Below are 22,348 nucleotides of genomic sequence, written 5' to 3' on the forward strand. Positions count from 1 at the left end.
ATAACAGTCATGAAAGACAGCAGCCCGCAGTCACTGGAGAAGGTGGAATGGGTCTGGGGCCACCCCAAATCCCATCCTCTGAGAACTGTCACTATTTGACCCATCCAGCAACTCACTGCATATCCCCATTCTCAGAACTTGTCTTTTTTTTTTTAATTTAAATTTATTTATTTTAATTGGAGGCTAATTACTTTACAATATTGAATTGATTTTGCCATACATCAACATGAATCCTCCACAGGTGTACACGTGTTCCCCATCCTGAACCCCCCTCCCATCTCCCTCCCCGTACCATCCCTCTGGGTTATCTCAGTGCACCAGCCCCAAGCATCCTGTATCCTGCATCAAACCTGGACTGGCGTTTCGTTTCTTATATGATATTATACATGTTTCAATGACATTCTCCCAAATCATCCCACCCTCTCCCTCTCCCACAGAGTCCAAAAGACTGTTCTATACATCTGTGTCTCTTTTGCTGTCTCACATACAGGGTTGTCATTACCATTTTTCTAAATTCCATATATATGCATTAGCATACTGTATTGGTGTTTTTCTTTCTGGCTTACTTCACTCTGTATAATAGGCTCCAGTTTCATCCACCTCATTAGAAGTGATTCAAATGTGTTCTTTTTAATGGCTGAGTAATACTCCATTGTGTATATGTACCACAGTTTTCTTATCCATTCATCTGCTGATGGACATCTAGGTTGCTTCCATGTCCTGGCTATTATAAATAGTGCTGTGATGAACATTGGGGTACACATGTATCTTTCAATTCTGGTTTCCTCGGTGTGTATGCCCAGCAGTGGGATTGCTGGGTCATAAGGCAGTTCTATTTACAGTTTTTTAAGGAATCTCCACACTGTTCTCCATAGTGGGTGTACTAGTTTGCATTCCCACAAACAGTATAAGAGAGTTCCCTTTTTTCCACATCCTCTCCAGCATTTATTGCTTATAGACTTTTGGATCACAGCCATTCTGACTGGCGTGAAATGGTCCCTCCTAGTGGTTTTGATTTGCATTTCTCTGATAATGAGTAATGTTGAGCATCTTTTCATGTGTTTGTTAGCCATCTGTGTGTTGTCTTTGGATAAATGTCTGTTTAGTTCTTTGGCCCATTTTTTGATTGGGTCGTTTATTTTTCTGGAGTTGAGCTGCAGGAGTTGCTTGTATATTTTTGAGATTAGTTGTTTGTCAGTTGCTTCATTTGCTATTATTTTCTCCCATTCTGAAGGCTGTCTTTTCATCTTGATTATAGTTTGCTTTGTTGTGCAGAAGCTTTTAATTTTAATTTGGTCTCATTTGTTTATTTTTGTTTTTATTTTCAGTATTCTGGGAGGTGGGTCATAGCGGATCCTGCTGTGATTTATGTTGGAGAGTGTTTTGCCTATGTTCTCCTCTAGGAGTTTTATAGCTTCTGGTCTTATGTTTAGATCTTTAATCCATTTTGAGTTTATTTTTGTGTCTGGTGTTGGAAAGTGTTCGTTTTGTTCTTTTACAAGTGGTTGACCAGTTTTCCCAGCACCACTTGTTAAAGAGACTGTCTTTTCTCCATTGTATATTCTTGCCTCCTTTGTCAAAGATAAGGTGTCCATAGGTGTGTGGATTTATCTCTGGGCTTTCTATTTAGTTCCATTGGTCTATATTTCTGTCTTTGTGCCAGTATCATACTGTCTTGATGATTGTGGCTTTGTAGTAGAGCCTGAAGTCAGGCAGATTGGTGCTTCCAATTCTATTCTTCTTTCTCAAGATTGCTTTGGCTATTCGAGGTTTTTTGTATTTCCATACAAATTGTGAAATTATTCTTCTAGCTCTGTGAAAAATACCGTTGGTAGCTTGATAGGGATTGCATTGAATCTATAAATTGCTTTGGGTAGTATACTCATTTTCACTATATTGATTCTTCTGATCCATGAACATGGTATATTTCTCCATCTATTAGTGTCTTCTTTGATTTCTTTCACCAGTGTTTTATAGTTTTCTATATATAGGTCTTTAGTCTCTTTAGGTAGATATATTCCTAAGTATTTTATTCTTTTTGTTGTAATGGTGAATGGAATTGTTTCCTTAATTTCTCTTTCTGTTTTCTCATTATTAGTGTATAGGAATGCAAGGGATTTCTGTGTGTTGATTTTATATCCTGCAACTTTACTATATTCATTGATCAGCTCTAGTAATTTTCTGCTAAAATCAGGAACAAGACAAGGGTGCCCACTTTCACCACTACTATTCAACATAGTTTTGGAAGTTTTGGCCACAGCAATCAGAGCAGAAAAAGAAATAAAAGGAATCCAAATTGGAAAAGAAGAAGTAAAACTCTCACTGTTTGCAGATGACATCATCCTCTACATAGAAAACCCTAAAGACTCCACCAGAAAATTATTAGAGCTAATCAAAGAACTTGTTTTTATTTGACCTTGTCTTTATTTGGCAGGTCAAATAAACTCTTCATTCTGTGTGAAGAGTCCTTTCCTGATGGCATTTGGGAAATACAATCCATGGCAAGCATTAAATATCACAACTGCCTGAGGCAGCATTACTAGCATGAGGCTGACCTAAAAAAAATTGTTTGTTTTTTTTTAGACCAGATAATGAGATGATCATAGTGTCTTTGAAAATCCCTGATAGATTCTTGGGGATCTAGAAGTCATGAACCTGTGGAGGGCTATGCCATGTCCAGTAAAGACCTGGGCAAACTATAAACTCTCACTTCTTGCTGATCTTGAGGAAGCTAGCAGGAAGTGAAGGCTAAGGCAGAAGTATAAAGTCCTGTTAAAGCATGAAACATCTCTTCAACAAACCTGGAAGATTTATTGGTTCAAGACATTTAAGACAATATCTATCCAGTTTCTAGATGAACATTTAGGGAAGTGATTCCATATGACAAAGAATACAGACTCTATAGAATTAGCCCATTAAAGTCACTAAACAAACAGACAGACACTAACACCAACAAAAGAAGAACAAAGACCAGTAACAACAAATTCTAGGGGAGGTCTGTTTTGCAGAGTTGCCATTTTACATTATTTAACTGTTGCCACATAACATTATTTTGTAGAAAACTGTTTTCTACAAAAAGTATGAAAAAAAATTAGCAAATTATGGTCCATGCACAGAAAAAGGATAGAAAGTGTCCCTAAAGAAGCTCAAACTTTGAACTTACTAGACAAAGACTTTAAATCATTCATTTTAAATATGTTCAAAAAACTAAAGAAAACCATGTCTAAAGACTTGATGTATGTAAATGATGTCTCAATAAATAGAGAATAATATTATAGAAATGTAAATTATGTATAGAAGGGAATAGAAATTCTAGAGTTGAAAAAATATAATAATAAATATAAAAATTTCACTTAAAGAGCTTCACAGTAGGTTTTACCTTATAGGAGAAACAGAAAACATGAAGAGAGGTTATTGAGATTATCCAGTTTGAAAAACATTACATAAAAATAATGAATGAGATGTGGTTAAATAGGAACAGAGCCATAGATACCTGCAGGACTCTATCCAGACTACAAGTCTTTGCATAAAGATAGTTCTAGAATACGAGGAAGAAGAGAGAGGGTCAAAAATAATATTTGAAAAAATAATGTCCAAAACTTTCTCTGATATGATGAAAAACTTTAATTTGTATATTCAAGAACCTCACAAAATTTTGAGTAAGAAAAACTGAAAGAGATCCACACCTGACCACATGATAATAAAATTGTTGAGAGTCAGACATAAAGAGTGAATTGATGTGATGAAAGCAAAGGAGTGCCAATCAAGAATTCTGTACCAAGCAAAACTATCCTTTAAAAAAGGGAGAAATTAATGTGTTCTTGGATAAACAAAACCAGAAAATCCATCAGTAGCACACTTGCCCTATAAGAAACACTCGAGGAAGTTTTGTAGGCTAAAATCAAAATCCATAAGACAGTAGTTAGAATCCACAAAGAAAAAATAAGCTAACATCAATAAAAGTGACTGCATAGGTAAATATATCTACAAGTGTTTTTGTATATATTTTTTTCTTCTCCTTTATGACTTATGAGATGCTGATAAAGCAGTATTTAGATGTAAATTTATACCTGTTAATGACATTATTAATAAAAAAGATTTAAAATCAATAACCTTTATCTCTATCTAAAAAAATAGAAAAAGAAGAGCAAACTGAACTCAAAGCAATGTGAAGGAAGGAAATAAGAAAGATTAGAGTGGAAATATAATACGAAAAAAAATCTGTAGAAAGAAATCAATAAAACCCAAATGTTGTTATTTAGAAAGACAGATGAAATTGAAAAATCTTTAGTTAGACTATCTAAGGGAGGAAAAAAAAATAGTACTAATACCAATAATAAAATAAGCCAGAATACTATCAATCTTATAACTATACCATGGATTATAAGTGAATATGAGCTTTCTTAATAGTTCAGTTGGTAAAGAATCCACCTGCAATGCAGGAGACCCCAGTTCAGTTCCTGGGTTGGGAAGCTCTCCAACAAACTTGGAGAGCTGGAAAGGGGAAAGGCTACCTGCCGGGGTCCAGACCCGGCTGATCCAGGGTATTCGAAGGAGAGATGGCATAGGCGACCTATTTATTTAAATATTTATCAAAGATATAAAGAGTAATAGGATGAGGATAGCTCAGTAGGAAAATTCAGTGGAGAAAAGAGGCTGAGTAGCTTGGTTTACGCGGGAGACCAATAAAACTTCAAGACAAGAAGTTTGCACCACTTACATAGGCCGCAGGCGTCCTTCCGTTCTCCCGAAGGAGAGGAGACACTGAGGCCTCCCCGGTCAGATCTTAGAAGCCCAGGCATAATTAGCAAGCATGGCGGGTTCTGCGCTCCAGATGGAGACCCAGCCAGAATTTGGGAGAGAGAGCGACATGGGGAGACCAAGTTTTGGTGAACAAGGCCCGCACTTTATTTTCCAAAGTAGTTTTTATACCTTAAATTGTGCATAGAGGATAATCGGGGAAGGGGTGGAATCATGCAAGGACAGCAGCTCCTGGTCCTAGTCAAAGCCAGGCTTTCAAACTTATCATATGCAAAAGTTCAGGTGAATTACATCATCTTCTGGCCAGGATGCCTGATAACATTTTAAGAAACTTATCTTTTTCTAAAGGTGATTATTCCAAAGTCAGGCACCAGCCTCCAAAAAAGTATTGGACAAAGCTGCATCCCTATAGGGCAAAGGTGAGGTGGGCTCAATCAAGAAAAGACAACTCAAGGGTCCAAGGTTACAAACATTGAGGCTACTACTTACATTTCTATACACCCATTATATCAATCAATACACTGCCAAGGACACAGTAGGTAAGGAGTATGGAGACTTAGCAGCAAACATTGGCCCAATAAGTGAAAAACCCTTCACCAATACAATTTCTAATCAATCTTTTAACTACTCAAAGGAATCTGTGTTTAGACAGTTTAGAACATCTCCTGCCTATCACAGTCGGGAGGCTGTTAACAATCACATGTGGCCGGAAAAACCTATTCAGGCAGGCTAGAGGATTTCCAAAGGAGTTTGTAGGTTAAACACTGTCACACCCAGGAATTATTAACTGGAGCTGTAAGCTAACTCTTTTTTCAGAGAGAGGTAGTGGGGGACAGCCCCCCGTAAAGTCAGAGGTGTAGGTGAAAGCACAAAGCAGAAAGTAGGCAGACTCTGGTTTTGGGGGTAGATGCTTGAGAATTTCCAGGGAGACCCCTGAGGCTTGATCCCGCCTTTGCGTATGCCGAGCCTCCTTCCTCATGACCTTTGTCATGGGCGGAGTTCCTCACGCTGGCTCCCGGCAGTGATAGAATTCCAGTTGAGCTATTCCAGATCCTGAAAGATGATGCTGTGGAAAGTGCTGCACTCAATATGCAATATGCAATATGCACTCAATATACAATATGCCGGCTCCCGGCAGCTACCCATTGCAGTATTCTAGCCTGGAGGATTCCATGGTCTATATAGTCCGTGGGGTTGCAAAGAGTCAGACACGACTGAATGACTTTCACTTTAATAAGGGAATAGTATGGGCAATTATACACTGAAAAATTAGATAACCTAGATAAAATAATACCAAGTGCTAGTGGTGATGAAAAACTATCAGAACTCTAATTTGTTGTTGGTGCGAATGCAACCACACTGAAAGATGGTTTGGCAATTTTTTAAAAGGTAAATATGATCACTCACCTAGAGCCAGACATCCTGGAATGCAAAGTCAAGTGGGCCTTAGGAAGCATCACTACAAAGCTAGTGGAAGTGATGGAATTCCAGCTGAGCTATTTCAAATCCTAAAAGATGATGCTTTTAAAGTGCTGCGCTCAATATGCCAGCAAATTTGGAAAACTCAGGACTGGAAAAGGTCAGTTTTCATTCCAATCCCAAAGAAAGGCAATGCCAAAGAATGCTTAAACTACTGCACAATTGCACTCATCTCACATGCTAGCAAAATAATGCTCAAAATTCTCCAAGCCAGGCTTCAGCGGTACGAGAACCCTGTAGTTGCAGATGTTCAAGCTGGTTTTAGAAAAGGCAGAGGAACCAGAGATCAGATTGGCAACAGCCGTTGGATCATTGAAAAAGCAAGAGAGTTCCAGAAAAACATCTATTTCTGCTTTATTGATTAAGCCTTTGACTGTGTGGATCATAATAAACTGGAAAATTCTTCAAGAGATGAGAATACCAGACCACCTGACCTTCCTCCTCAGAAATCTGTATGCAGGTCAGCAAGCAACAGTTAGAACTTGACATGGAACAACAGACTGGTTCCAAATCAGGAAAGGAGTATGTTAAGACTGTATATTGTCACCATGCTTATGCAGAGTAGTACATCATGAGAAACGCTGGGCTGGATTAAGCACAAGCTGGAATCAAGGTTGCTGGGAGAAGTATCAGTAACCTCAGATATGCAGATGACACCACCCTTAAGGCAGAAAGTGAAGAAGAACTAAAGAGACTTTTGATGAAAGTGAAAGAGGAGAGTGAAAAAGCTGGCTTAAAACTCAACATTCAGAAAACTAAGATCATGACATCTGGTCCCATCACTTCATGGGAAATAGATGGGGAAACAATAGAAACAGTGAAAAACTTTATTTTCTTTGGCTGCAGCCATGAAATTAAAAGATGCTTGCTCCTTAGAAGAAAAGCTATGACCAACCTAGACAGCATATTAAAAAGCAGAGACTTGACTTTGCCAACAAAGATCTGTCTAGTCAAAGCCATAGCTTTTCCAGTAGTCATGCATGAATGTGCAAGTTGGGCCATAAAGAATGCTGAGCACCGAAGAATTGATGCTTTTGAACTGTAGTGTTGGAGAAGATTCTTGAGAGTCCCTTGGACTGCAAGGAGATAAAACCAGTCAATTTTAAAGGAAATCAGTCCTGAATATTCATTGGAAGGACTGATGCTGAAGCTGAAACTCCAATACTTTGGCCACCTGATGGGAAGAACTTACTCATTAGAAAAGATCCTAATGCTGGGAAGGGTGAAGGCAGGAGGAGAAGGGGATAACAGAGGATGAGATGGTTGGATGGCATCACCAACTAGGTGGACATGAGTTTGAGTAAGCTCCAGGAGTAAGTGATGGACAGGGAAGCCTAGCGTGCTGCAGTCCATGGGGTCGCAAAGAATCAGACATGACTGAGGAACTGAACTGAACTGAATTGATGCTGAATAAAAAAACCTTTGTCACATTATTGCCACATTATTGAAAAGACAAAGCTAGATAAATAGACAATAGATCAGTGATTGCCAGGAATTATGGGTTGGAGGGAGGTTGAGTATAGAAGGATAGTGCCAGAGAGTTTTCTGTAAGATGTTATAGAAAAATACAAATGAAGGTTTTGGCCAACCCAATATAAATTTTCTGTATCTAGACTGTAGTAGTAATTACATAAATCTGTATATAAGCATTAAAATTGATATAACTCTATACCAAAAGAAAAAATTGTTGACTTTACTGTATGATAATTTAAAAATAAAATGAAATAATAGGCTTATATTGGAGAGAGACATAAATCAGTCCATCAGAAATTAAGGAGATGCTTTTGTTGGGGGAGAAAACTTTTGCTACTTAAACTGTATCATGGGAAATTCAAATATGGAAATGTGATGAATAGTGAAAATGAGAAGAGAAAAATGAGATGATTGAGACCCTGTATTAGCTTCGTGGGCTTAAATTTCCCTAGTATAAAATATAATGAGCAATTGCTAAGTTGCTACTTTGATTATTGTGTTACTGATGTAATCAGAATCAGATCCAATTGGATTTCAGAATTTGCCTACATATAAAATCTAGATTATATAAAAGTGTTTTTTCCTAGGTGTAAGTAAGCAAAGTCAAGAGCTTCTTTTTTATATTTTTATGATCATGTGGGCATAGGTATTTTTTGAAGCCATAAAAAAATGTTAAAATTCTCATTGGATATAAAGGAAAGATCTGGTTTTAGTTACAAAGAACTTAGCAGATGTCCCTGTAAATGTTTTCCCTTAGCAGAATGAAACCACATTTTGCAGTATATACTTTTGGATATCATAGTCGGCAAAGAGAATGCTACATTAATGACAGATGTACTTTTTGAGGTATGAGGTGTGCAATAATTTTTAAAACTATTTATTATAAATATAGCTTCAAATGTATCAACTTTAATATAAATCTATAAATATTATTCTTTAAGAAATTATAGTTGAATTGAAATAGAATGCATTATTTAGCCAACGGCAAGTGAAGTAGAATGATAAAATCCCACTTTAACATTAACTCTTTTAGGCATTTTTTTATCTATTTTATGACAGACACATCATCCAAAATACTGTATGTCTATGAAAAGCAAATGGGTTAAGATAATTCTTTTTTCTTTATTTATTTTGTCCCTCTTGCACCCAGAGTTTATTATAAGGCATATATAAGATAATATAAGAAATGACTGCTTGGCTTCATATACATAATAATGAAATTTCTTTTTAGATTCTCATTAAAAATTTGTTTTGTAACCATGACATTTGGTTGTGTGGAGACATTTGATGTGTCACCAGTTTCATTGTTCTGAACTGTTTATATCTCAGCAGGAATAATGACATGAATAGTTTGACTATTGAGAATGTGAAATCCGAGTGAACACTTGTCAAGGTTTTTTTTCAGCAAAATTAAATGTTGCTAATTTAAAATGGGTCAGAGTAATATTTTTCTGTATTTTGTTCATTGTATAGTTTAAATTTAGATCATTTGATATACATTCTTACAATTGGCTCATTTCTGGATCATTAAGCTCTATCATCAAATAATATTTATTAGACTTCTGCATGCTCATAGATCCAGAATGACTGCTATACCATACAGTTAAGAAAATAGCATACACTCTTCTTTAATAAAAACATAATTCTTCAGCCAAACAAATACTTTTCTGTGTCTAACAAACACAAATATGGCATTTCTTCATTATTCCAGTCTATTTGTCTCACTTCTCCCTGCCATTTCTAATTCTAAAAATCTAATAGAATTTTAAAGATATTTTTGAACCATTAGCAAACACATTAAGAAATATATTGCACATTACACTTTGATGATATACTTTAGATAAACTGCTTTCAGGCTTACTTCAGTGTGGCCAAATAAGAGAATATAAAATACTCAAAGAGATTATTTGGTCAAATGTTAATTCCCACTCAGAATGACATATGCTTATATTTGACCCTCATTTGACTCAATTCTTAGCTAAGAGTTTGGTTAACAAAAATATGTATATTATTCTAGTCAGTGTTTTTGTTGTTGTTATTGTTGTTAAATCTATTTTCCTCACAGGCTGTGTAATAGCTCTTTTGTTACTCATTAGTGGGGTCACCAGATGGTACACAGCAAAAAGCAAATTTTGTGACTCTAACTCAATTTTGTTCATTTCTGGTTGTTAAATTTGGAAAAGAAGATTGAAACTAATATTTCAATATAGCTACCCTGGATCATTTATCAAGCCATATTTATTCTGTCCTCCATTGATAACAAACAGAAGTTAAATATTTTTTTCTAATGAATTGAAAGTTAATTATTTACAGATCAGTCTTCAATATCTTACCTAGAGAAAGCTTGAGAATATTTCTCAAATTGATTATTGAATATTTGATATATCCATAATAAAATTTCTAATAAACTGTTACTCTTCAGTTACCAAGACAAAATTGTTTCCCTGCATGCTAAGTCACTTCAGTTGTCTCCAACTCTTGTGACTCCATGGACTGTAGCCGCCAGGCTCTTCTGTCCATGGGCATTCTCCAGGCAAGAATTCTGGAGTGGGTTGCCATGCCCTTCTCCAGGATGAAGATGTTTAACCTTACCTATTTGATGGGATCTTACGTATATTCATTTATGTCCATATTTGTCTCCAAATGCTCCAGATGGCCTTTGCTTTAAACATCTTATTCTCTAAAGGGATTTTTTTTTTAATCTTTGTTGATATTCACTTCACAGGAAACTGAATATGTCTGTCAAGTCGTCTTCCTGAAAAAGTAGGAGAAAGAAAAGTTGACCTTTTAGGGTGACCAGTTTATGGTTTCTGTAACTGGGAATTACTTTGCAACTTTGTGTTCCAGGTTTACTCTACAAGTTCTTTGACATTTCAGATGCTATTAAACTTGAATTATAGCTCATTGTCTGAAATTATTTCTTTTTAGGTAAACAGGATTATAAAAAAACCAAACCTATTTTACGAGCAACTAAATTAAAAGCAGAAGCAAAGAAAACAGCAATTGGCATAAAGGTACCTATATTTGATAACTTTAAAATTTGATATATTGCCTGCCACTTCATTTTCTAAAATGGATTGCATAAATATTGAGTTCTAAATGTTTTATGACATTTCAAAATCTAAGTCAAATGCCGGAATTAAAGGCTTTTGAAAAGAATTTACTTAATGAGAAACATCCTTCCCATTCTAAGATTTTATCAGGTCTTAGATTAAGACCCAATATCACTTAAGAGAACCAGTTACACTTAAAGTTGCAACTTACTTTTTCTGTAGCTTCTGTTTCACTTCAGTGATATATGTGGTCTGGATCAAAAACTTTTCTCATTTGCAAAAAATTGCACTTTATGGTTGTTTATATTTTAATTATAATTGTATACACTTAGGTCACTAATATACGTAATTTTGCTCATGTATTGGTTTAGTTGTCAGTACTCTCGATGATGAAATTCTAATGATGTTCCCAGATGATGTTCTTTTAAAAAACCAGTGTTTTTACTGCTTAAGAAGGATAAAAGCTATTGAGAATGATGTTAACAGATAATCCAATGTGCTATCACAATGAAGTTCAACAAAATTACATTTACATTATTACTCATGTCAACTCTGCCAAGTATTTAGAGTAAAATTAAACTATAAATAGAAAAATTATTTTGGTGGCTCCACTGTCAAATGTGTAAAAGTGGCTAGTACATATATTTTATTTAAATATTAAAATGTTAAAAGGAGATTTTGGTTTTTATCTGGCAGATGAAAAATCAATTTTTCTAAGTTATAGCTTATAGCAAATGCCAAGGTATTACTACCAAGCTGTAACAGCTGTTGAACTGCCAGATGATATATTTGGTTGTCTTCCAGAATTTGCTATTATAATCACAAAACACGGCCTTCTTTTTACTCCTGGTTGCTGATTTAGATCAAGCATTGCTGTGTGCTGTGGTGTGTTTTCACAATAGTCTCCTCAGTTAGTTCTGTGTGTCGGTTTTTAATGAAAAAAAAAAAAAAGTGAATTACCTTTTTATTTAAAAGAGAGAGATTAATCTTTTGACATTTTCTTCTAATTTCACATGAAATTTCATTCATCTTTAAAATTATTTCTATGACATGAACTTTCTAAAACCAGTGCTTATTTCCTTATTTTGCAGTTAGTTACCTGATGATTGTCTTTTGTAGTGAGAGCATGGTCTTGTCATTTTCCAGGAAAGGAATGTGTCATTTACTTTTATCTTTCATAATACAGTACTTTGCTTTTGTTTTGTCAGAAAAATATCGGGATAGCACACTCTACTTGCGGCACAATATAATGAGAAACTATAAATTAGAATTTGAAAAACAGTGCAGCCCTGCATTTATTGATGTATACCACTTTCCCATACACTTCCTTTTTCATTGGCTCTTATAATTTTTGCTATGGTTTTACCCGGAGGAAATAACCATATTTCTAGTATAAGTCTACTTTACAGTACAGTCATTTAAAGTATTTTTTCAAAACAATGTAGAATTTATCTCTTATGAGAAAAAAATTGTTCTTAGATTTCATTTATGATTTAAAGCACGTACAGAAAAGTTTTTGACCTCAAAAATGTAGCTCCTTTTTAATAAACTAGCAAAGCATTTTGATTTGTAAACCTGTGAAGAACAAAAACCTTAGCCTTAAACATCATTTACTTTGCTTGAAAATTTATGTGAAATCCCCATTAAAATGATAGGAAACTTTTTAGAATCAGAACCATGGAGGTGTTTTACATTTCAAATCTAGCATCCTAATTAGCTTGCCCTGTCAAACTTTGATTGCCTTGTCATTTTAGTATAGTATTTTAAATAACGAAGTTTCTTTCAGGATTGCCATTTAATGCTATTTAATTTCCCTGGTGAGTGATTTTATCCATAGCGATAATGTCAGAGAAGCAACTAAGGACTAACGAACATCAGACATGTTTGACTCTTAGCTGGTTAATACAGGATGACTGTAATGGTATCTTTTATCACTTGACTACTTAGTTTTTAGAGGGAATCATAGTTACGTTCTTCAAATAATGTAAATCTATAGAACATATGAACAACTGCATGGAATAGAAAAATAACAGCAATGATAAAATTGAACACAGAATAAAGAGGCCTAGAATCACTTGCTTCTTTCTTCTACTGTTATAGTGATGCAGACTCTAAGATAGCACATTTGTAAAATGGATTTTATGCCATTTACCTCACAGAATAGTTGGGAGAGTTAAATAATACAATGATACAATGAAAACACTTAACATAAATATGTGTTTGAAGTAGCTATTACTGGTTTGCATAAATAAGACTTTCCTTGGATGCTTTTCATTGGCCTAAAGATCCCCTACTTCAACTAAGTCTGCCTTGTGTGACTGTACTACATATTACAAAACGTTCTTAGTTTTGTTGTGAAGATAGTATTGTGGATGTTATTGTGGTAAAGTTTTCAAAGCAGTCTATAATTTTAATATATACCTTACATATGAATTATATAAATCTGACTCAATCCTTCATTATTTATTTAGAAATTGTATTACCACATTGTAGAACCTGTGAAAGGAAAGAAAAGACATCATTGTTTTGGAGAAATTTTTACAAGAAACCACTTCCAGATTTCAGTATCTAAAATCAATTGATTGAGGAATCATGGATATGAGATATAAAAATTACACAGTAGGGTACCTTACCCTCAGGGGCTTCCAGTGTGTTTTAATAAATGAATGTTTAGCAACAGAAAAATTCAAGAAACAGTAATGATTTAGAATAAGACATGAATATGGCTACTTCAAAATGTGAACTAATTTCTATTGTGAAGCTATTTTTGGTTCCTGTCTCTTACCAATGTAAACAAAATAATTTATGACCCAGTAAAGTGTACCACCTACAAAATATTTGCATGACTAATATTTGCTCTTTGGTTGCTGTTCAACTTGAAAACTTTTTTCAAGAATTGCAAATTAGTAAAAAAAAATTTTAGAATGCAAATACCTGTTTCCTAGTATTTACAAGGAAAAAATCTATATTTATTAAGTGGTTTATTAAGTTTATTTGAAAAATAATTAAAATAATAAGGATCAAAATTTGATTTCTCTGTTATATAAATGACATATTCAAATGTCAACCAGATCTTGCTAACATGAGCCACCTGGAATTATTATTTTTATTCTTTTTTGTTATTTCTGATCTAAAGCCAAAAATGGCCAAGGGCAAGGAGAGTCATAAATGTCTTAGGGGTACAGGTTATGATTAGCATAACCAGCATTCTGAAGGCAGTGTTTTCCAATTTTACCACAGTTTTAACCTTCCAAACATGCAGTCCCCACAGTAATAACCTCTTTAACAGAAAAGGGACATTTTGACAAAAATGACTTGCTGTACCTCCTCATCCAGTACTTCTTGAGCCTCACCTGCATAACATAGTATAGTGAATAGACTTAATTGAATTAATAGGTCCTTTGAAGTTGTATTCTATGAATGTTCTCCACTTTCTACCCTTAAACCTCTTTTTTATGCCTCTGGATATTCTAAAAATGTACAATGAAGGTGAAACAGTGTTGCTTGAAAGGATAAGGAGGAGTTGAAAAGCAGCAATTAGAGGTGATTATTAGTGAGAATGAGAATCATGGCCTCCAATCAAGAGTAAAAACTTTATGCTTGTGTTAAGCGAATGTGAATGGTGACTGCTGTTGAACAGTTCTGTTGTCCACTATACAGAACAGATGGAGTTTGCAGTTGTGTGTCACTTGTTTATTACAGCCTCTTAAAATTAGTAGCTGTGTAACCAGATGGGTCTGGGAGCACAGCTGTGGATACGAGAAAATAAATGAAACCTGTCTGATGCTGCCATGCCCTTTTGAGATGCCAAAGTATTCCAACTGCAACAGAGAAAAATTCACTTTAATTTGACATTATATTGATAGAGTAATTTTTGTTTTGTTTTGATTTCATTAAAGTAGATTTAAAAATCAAATCTTAACAAAAATAGTTGACACTAAATCTTTCAACCCCATGATTTTCATTAATATTTATTTTTATAGTTTTCAGATCCAAAAAAATGTAATTATAAAGCTAAAAATTTATATAAAATATCCAGTTGTAATTTCAAAATTCAGGTAAAAATGAAATGTTTATTATAAACCAAATTGATTTTATTGTCTTTAAAGTTTATTAAGTGGCTTATGAAAGCTACATTTGTATTAAGTGCAAATAAATGGTTTCTCCATAAAATAGTATCAGGAAGGGGTGTGATATGAAAGTGAAAATTAGAAGGGAATATTTAAGCCCTTTAGGATACTGTACTGGCATTATTTGTTCTTTTTTCTGTTTAGCCAAGTGATATGCTAATATTGAGAAAATTCCTTCATGATATGTCTCTATATCAATACAAAAAGTTTATAGATTTTCTAAAAAATAATATGATTTTGCTCTTGTGTATGTGGTAAACTTCCTGGCTATTATTTCAACATAATCAATATAATCTGCATCAGATCACTAAGTGAAGTACCCAGGACCATCCTTCATAGTTGTGATAATTCTGTCATATCATATCATGCTTCATGACCCAAGAGTATTCAGTTTTGTTCTGCCACATTGTAAACTATAGAAGTTAAAAATAAGAGTTTTAACAAAATAATATTTAATAAGGATGTTTATGGGCTTCCCGGGTGGCACAAGTGCAGAGACATAATCTAGAAACTTGTTATAGTTGTTTCTTTCCATTAGAAAAGGAGTGATCATTTTAGAATCTGTGTCCAATTGCTATAACAAATATAAATGTGTTGAAGCAAGAAATACAGAGAAAGATAAACTGTGTAGGTACAAACTACACTGCTTGCATCCAACAGTTTGATATCTAAACTATGAAAATATATTAAAATTGTAAATGTTAATGTTATTATTAGAAAGACACAAGCTAAATAAAAGTAATAACAAGTATGAATATACTTCTGTTATTATACCCACTGATGTTGTTGTTTAGTCACTAAGTCGTATCTGACTCTTCTGCGACCCCATGGATTGTAGCCCACCAGGCTCCTCTGTCCCTGGGATTTTCCAGGCCACCAGGGAAGCCCACCCACTGATGTACTTGCCATTACAATAGGTGTCCTCAACCACAAAATAAGTTTCTTTGCTTAATGACAGAAAGTGTTAAACAAAAAGAATGTGATCATTCTAGACTTTTTTTTTTTATGTCATGAAACTGATAACATTAACCAATCGCATTTCATGAATTTCAAATCTACTTTTTTTTTTCCTTCCTCAGGAAGTTGGCCTTGTGCTTGCAGCTATACTGGCCCTCCTGCTGGCTTTCTATGCTTTCTTTTATCTCAGACTGTCCACAGATGTTGACCCTGATCTGGAACCAGATGAAGAATAGTTGAGCAGCAATCAATGCATGAAAAGGAAATAATTTTATAAAAGCACCTCTAGGGACCAATACTTTCTGAAGTACTGAGACAGCAAGATCTTGAATTTTTTTCTGCTGGTATTTTCAGTTTGCAGAAATATCTTTTTAAGTAGTTGCATAGGATATCAAGAAAAGAACCTTACCTAGCAATGTAGTATAATATGTGTGCTACCAGATACTCCTATAAATCTTTCTACTTTGACAGGCAACCTATTCATGGTGCATTTTGATAAAATGGGAAACAGATCCTAAACTCTTCGGATGTCTTAGGCAATTTATGTGTATAACTCCATCACATGCAGATCACCAAATCTGTTTCGTTCCATATACATCATGAGTGGGAGTATATATCCTCATTTCCAGAAGCATTCTCTAGTCACACTGAGCGCCTAAGAAGGGATGAAAAGTCATGGGAAATTTTTCATTTTACAGAGAAGCCCTGCTTTCTTTCCAGACGTATTTTATATCATTAGAGAGACTATCTGCACATACATCTCCCGTAATCTTTTTCCTTCCTTGCCAACTGTTCAGTGCACATGTGCTCCATCAGAAATGGCACCTGGATGACAGAAGCTCAAAGAGTCACATATGTCTCGAAAATAGAGTTCCTTTCCTCTTGGGCTGTCTGAACTGGTGTACATAGAAAGTTCAGTTGATCTTGATTTTAATTAACTTATTACTCTACTAATATAAACTTGGAATCCTTTTTTAATTATGTTGTTCTGGCTGCTTGCTGTATCAGTTTGCCCCTCTCGTTAGTGAGTAACAATCTGTCATCTAACTGTGCAGTCTTTTTCATACAACAGTCATAGCAGAAGTCCTACCTACTCAGAGGCACTTTCTTGGGTTGTCTCATATCTGAACAATGCAGACTTGTTTTACAAAATTGTACTTTGCCTCTTGGGAATTAAATCAATTAAGACTCTTGTGAAAAGCAAGTAACAGAAGAAAATATGTGTCTTATATTACCTGCATATGGAGTTTTTTGTTTATATGATTTTTCAAGGTATTTTACATTGGTTGGGTTATAATGACTAATGTATTCAATATTTTTTACTGGTAGTGGATTTTTAAAATATTTTTACAGCACACAAATACATTAAGCTTAGAAATGGAAAAATACGTGTCCACAGCAGAGTCGTTAGTTACTACCTTATATAAATATGTATAGAAAATGAATAGTTTGCAACATGTTCTTAAGGTGTTTTATAGTGTATTTATAAAGAGTAAATAAAATGTTAAAGATTGTTTCCATACTCACCAAGAGAACAAAGTTTTGATAAATATCTCTGAGACTTTTGCAGATTTGAAGGTGGCTATATAGCATTTTGTTCTATAGAATTTTTTCAAGTAGTTTAATTTATTTCATTAGATGCAAACAGCCAAAAGATCCAGTATCCTCATAGATCCTTTTTGTCAAACAGCTGAGGGCAGAATTTAGCCAATACTATTTACTGGATTCTTCCCCTTGAAATCACAAACTTAAGAGACAGACCAAGAATTCCTATATACTCACCACAGTGGACCAATCCAAGTGGCATTTTTAGGAAAGGTTGCAGCATTTAATGCCATGTGGTATGTCTGTTTGTGAAGTGGGTGGCAAGGGAATATCCAAGCTGGCATTTTGGATATGATGGGTCTTTTACTTTCCTGAGTGACATGCCACATGTCAAGAAATACTGTTTTCCCTTACTCCTATCACATTTACGTGAACAATTTTCATTTAGTTATTTTCCCTCCCATCTGGTGCTAAATGCAGTCGTATTAAATAAAGATTATTTCTAATTTCAGTGGTAATTTAAATGCAAGGATATGTAATACTTGTTTATTAGATACCTATCCAAGTGAGATATAACAGAATTTATAGTATTTAAAATACATGATTATACTCTTAGAAATGTTTGAAAATTCATTACCCTGAAAAAATAATTTATTATCCTGTTCTACCATTGAGGTATTCTTTGGGAGAAAATGTTGTTTTTGATAATAATGAATATTAGGCTAAACATAGTATGATTATAGGCAAGTTTCATTACATAGTTTTACCAATACTCTGAGTCTATGGCTGGTCTGTTTGTATGACTGACTGACTTATGGTAAGTTCTAAGAGCTAAATTCTGATTTTAATAAATAGCAGGTAAAGTGAGACAGTGTATGTTTACAATACACTATTTTCGTGAAGTCCACATTTTTCAAACTCACCTTAGTTAGAAAGCAGCAGTTTTTTATAGAGAAATCCCGGGTTGAAGCCTAGTTTGAATCTTTGAGGTCAGAGAGGTGTTATCCTGCCTACGGTTTTCAGGGCACTACACTTTTGAATAGTGAGGGGTATTTGGTGTAAGTCTGAGACTGGCACCAGACAGATTTTAGGAGTGGGTTTTTCCCCTGCAATAATTCATCGCTCAGAGTAATTCAGAAGACAAAAACAGAAAAATTTAACTACTTTTCAGAATATTAGAATCTGTTAACATGCTGTTTCTGCAGGAAAAAATAATTTCAACTAATGCAGCTGGACTTAATGTACAACCTAGGAAATGTTGTGAATGAAGTGAAAATGGTTACTGCATCTTATCTTGCATGCAAAATAAAGAAAATGTAAATTCATCTGAGAGGAGATGTAAAAATATTACCTCATCTAGAATTTCTTTTGAAACAAATGTACTAAAAGCCTATTTTAGTACTAGTATGAGGTTTGTTGTTTTAAGGTGACAAAATACTTGAAGATTTTCTAACCTTTTTCAATTTTTCATAAAATAGAAATATTTCCATTTCAACTGATGATTACAAAGTCCTGAGAATATATTCTTATTTTTCTGTAATTTCAGTAGTGTGGTGATCTGCATATATTTAATAAATGCATGTTAAAATTAATCTCTTTTAGTCTTCTCAGAGCCTGGCACAGTTTTTGCATGTGATATATGGTCAAAAATTATTTGTATTTAATAAATAAAACTTAAAATTACAATATTTTTCAACTCAGCACTTAGCATTTATGGTCTTTGCTTGTATTGGGGCACATATACATTTAACCCTAGTTTTCTTGAAGATCAAGACAACTAGCATTAGATCTATTGTAAAACAGAAATATTGCTCTTTTCCAGGAAGTCAAATACGTTATTCTGATCTTAATTATCATTCAAAATCATACTCATTGTTTGAAATTTAACTTAGTCTAAATCTTCACTCTTACTGAAAGTAAAACTAAATTTTCATTATAATGTTTATATTTATGTGAAAATGAAGATGCTTTATTTTTCCAGATTCTGAAATTATATAGTCATGATAATTCAGTAGAACAAGTTATACTTTAGATAAGCTTCAGAAATAAACTTCTAGAAAGTAAACAGATTTTAAATGTTAATGTATTTCATCTATAAATAAGGTTGTTGAGCCAGAGGCTATCTAAGATAAGCTTTTATTTTCTTGTTACCAGCAATTAGGCTTCTTTACACTTACCTGAGGCTTCTCTGGGGAGATTCACACCGCTTCTCCCTTAGCAGCACTGCCTTCTTTTATTAGAATTGCTCCAGTGCAGTCTGGTTAGGATGTTTGCTAGATTTTGTTCCACTGACACCATATCTAAAATCAGTATAACCTACAGAAAATATCGTAGCAGATGAATCCAGTGGATACAGAAACACTTTGCTATTTTGTATAGGTTTTAGCTATATAGGTAAATATAGAGGGAACTGGGAGAGTTGCTTAAAGAACTATACCAGTGTGGAAATATCTATAGTGGGTCAGTAAATGTATTTAAAACAATTGAACTGCTGTCATATTCAGCACTGTGCCTCCTTGTTAAACAAATTTTTTTTTATCCCTAGCAACAGACATGAGATCGTATTTCAAGAAAAATAAGATACTTCACTTGCCAGAAGATTTTTTGATGACAGTACCCCCTCCTATTCTTCATTTTTTAAAACAACAACCAAATTGGTGGGGAGGCAGCCAAAATTTGAGGTACCAATGCCTCTCGAACAGATGTCGCACCATTATTTTTTAGCTCGTTTAGATGAATAAACATGTTAAACTGTGAAGTATTACATTTTAGATTTTTTCATTAAAAAAAGAGACAATCTGTTTACTGTCCTAATTGAGACAACAATCCTTGTGGTTGCCAGTTTTGGCAGTCATAACAATGAACTATAAATATTTGGACCTACCAAGTAAATGGTGGCTATAAAGGCTATAGCATGTGTAAAGTTCTGTTTTCATGGGCACCCGTCTTAGTATGGCATTTTTTTTTCTGACTTCTTCAAATACAATTGTTTGTGTAAATGTGAAGTTTCATGGTAAGCCTAAAAGAAATTGATTTCAATATCTAATTTTGTTCCAGTTTATCATCCTTTTCAGTGTTCAACTATCCATCTGCTGGTAACAAATTGCTTCTGCAGTTGCTCTATTGAATGTGACAAGGCAGGTCTTCATTGGCTTGTCTTCTCTGTACATCCTAGGATAACACAAAATTCAGAGGCCTCTTTTTTTTTCCTATTCTCATATTTATAAAGTGAAGGTAAAGGCATCTTTAAAACTCTCTCAAATTGTAGCAGTTTTTTAAAAGAAAGTTTTATAAATAAAACATGACCAAATATAACTCTTGGTATAATGAGCAATGATGGAGGTCATAGTCTTAGCCCATATTAGTATGCTGTACATAAAACAACAGGAGAGAGAAGCTGGTGGACCAAAGAGAAGTGACCCAGACATTAAAAACTTATTTATCGCACTAGCTCCTCCACATCTGTGATCAAGATAGTGCCCGTCTCGGCATCTTATTTGAGTTCTCTTGTTCACTTACTCTTTACCGTCTCTCCTGTCTGCCTCAGTTCTAAATTCTTGGCAGTCTTGAACATTCCTTCTCTGTTTGTATGAACCTCACATGTACTTTGTCATACTTGGTGCGTACTATATTAACTGCCTCTACATATCTACCATTTTACTTAGAAATATCACTGATCCTTCACTTTTTTTTTCAATTGTCTTTCTTCTTACCTGCTTTCTTTATCTGTCGCTTTCTTTATCTGTCACTAAATACAATTATTACACAAAGCTCGAGAGAAGAGTACAGTGAACCTCAATCTACCCATCACCTAGTTTCAACAACTACCAATGTTTTGCCACTCTTTTTATATACTCCACCCGTTCCCTTCTGTAACCTGAGGTATTTTAAAGCAAATTTCAAATATGCTGACATTTTTACCTGCAAGTATGCATTCCTGAAAGTACTTTGGTATTTTGTTTTTGTTTTCTGTTAGGTATTTTTTTTTCTTTAGTTACTAAGAAGCTAATCAAATTAAATAATTCGTTCCTCATATCACTTAATACCAAGGCAAGAGTCAAATGTCCTTAATTGTCTCTAAGATAGCTATTTAAGGTAGGTTTTGAATCAAGATCTGTATTACCTTTGTTTGCATGTCTCTTAAATTCTTTTAAAGCTGACCCTTGAACAATATGGGGACTAATTGCCTCTAACTTATAGTCAGCCCTCCATATTCCTGGTTCCTCCACATCTGAAGATTCAGCCAACCGTAGATTGTGTAGTAGTATTTACTTTTGAAAAATATCCGCATGTAAGTGGGCGCCTGCAGTTCAAACCCACGTTGTTCAGGAGTCAACTGTATTCAGCAACAAACCTCTCTTTCTTTCATGCCATTGATTGTTGAAAAAACCAAGTTATTGGTCCTTTTGAACATTCAACTTTCTAGATTTGGCCTTTTCCATTTTATTATTCATTTTTTCCTTCTATTTTTCCTATTTTCTGTAAAATATAAGTTAAGTTCTAAGTTAGGTTAGATCCAGACAATTTTGTTGTTGTCATTTGTTTTTAAAGCAAGGGTATTTCATAATTCCTAATGAGACACATGATATCTGCTTGTCTCACTTACAGCAATGCCAAAATTTGTCACCGGATTCATGTGCTAGTAACCTGATTCCCTCCAAAATAAGGTTTTACATCAAAGTTTTACCTAAAGCTTTTTAATCCATTCGTAATTGTTTCCTAGGTTATTAATCTCATTAGGCATTTCAAACTGGTGATTTTCCATCATTCCTTTAGCATATGTTAAGTGAAATTATTAAAAACAATTTTTACCAATTATTTGGTTAGCTTAAACAGCTTAAAGAAATCCAAATTTCAGAGTAATGATTTAGTACTCTTAACTATGGCCAATGAAGAGGTACCATTGTTGTCCCTGTTGTTTATTTATTATCATTATAAAGGCACAGATTT

General features: G+C 34.3%; 1 protein-coding gene across 8 annotated transcripts in view; it reads left to right on the forward strand.

Annotated features, from left to right (window-relative positions):
* TRIQK (triple QxxK/R motif containing) overlaps positions 1–22,348 on the forward strand; it is a 166,045-nt gene that overhangs the window by 96,986 nt on the left and 46,711 nt on the right. For 7 of the 8 annotated variants that reach the window (NM_001435310.1, NM_001435311.1, XM_059874497.1 and 4 more), the window contains 2 exons: positions 10,642–10,727; positions 15,976–19,098. In NM_001435310.1, the coding sequence (NP_001422239.1) occupies positions 10,642–10,727; positions 15,976–16,089 (200 nt within the window). In that variant the 3' untranslated portion in view covers positions 16,090–19,098. Of the gene's footprint in view, positions 1–10,641; positions 10,728–15,975; positions 19,099–22,348 lie in introns of those variants that run through there. The other variant, XM_059874499.1, reaches the window with a different exon arrangement.

Source organism: Bos taurus, chromosome 14, assembly GCF_002263795.3.
Source record: "Bos taurus isolate L1 Dominette 01449 registration number 42190680 breed Hereford chromosome 14, ARS-UCD2.0, whole genome shotgun sequence".
NCBI classification, from domain to species: Eukaryota; Metazoa; Chordata; class Mammalia; order Artiodactyla; family Bovidae; genus Bos; species Bos taurus.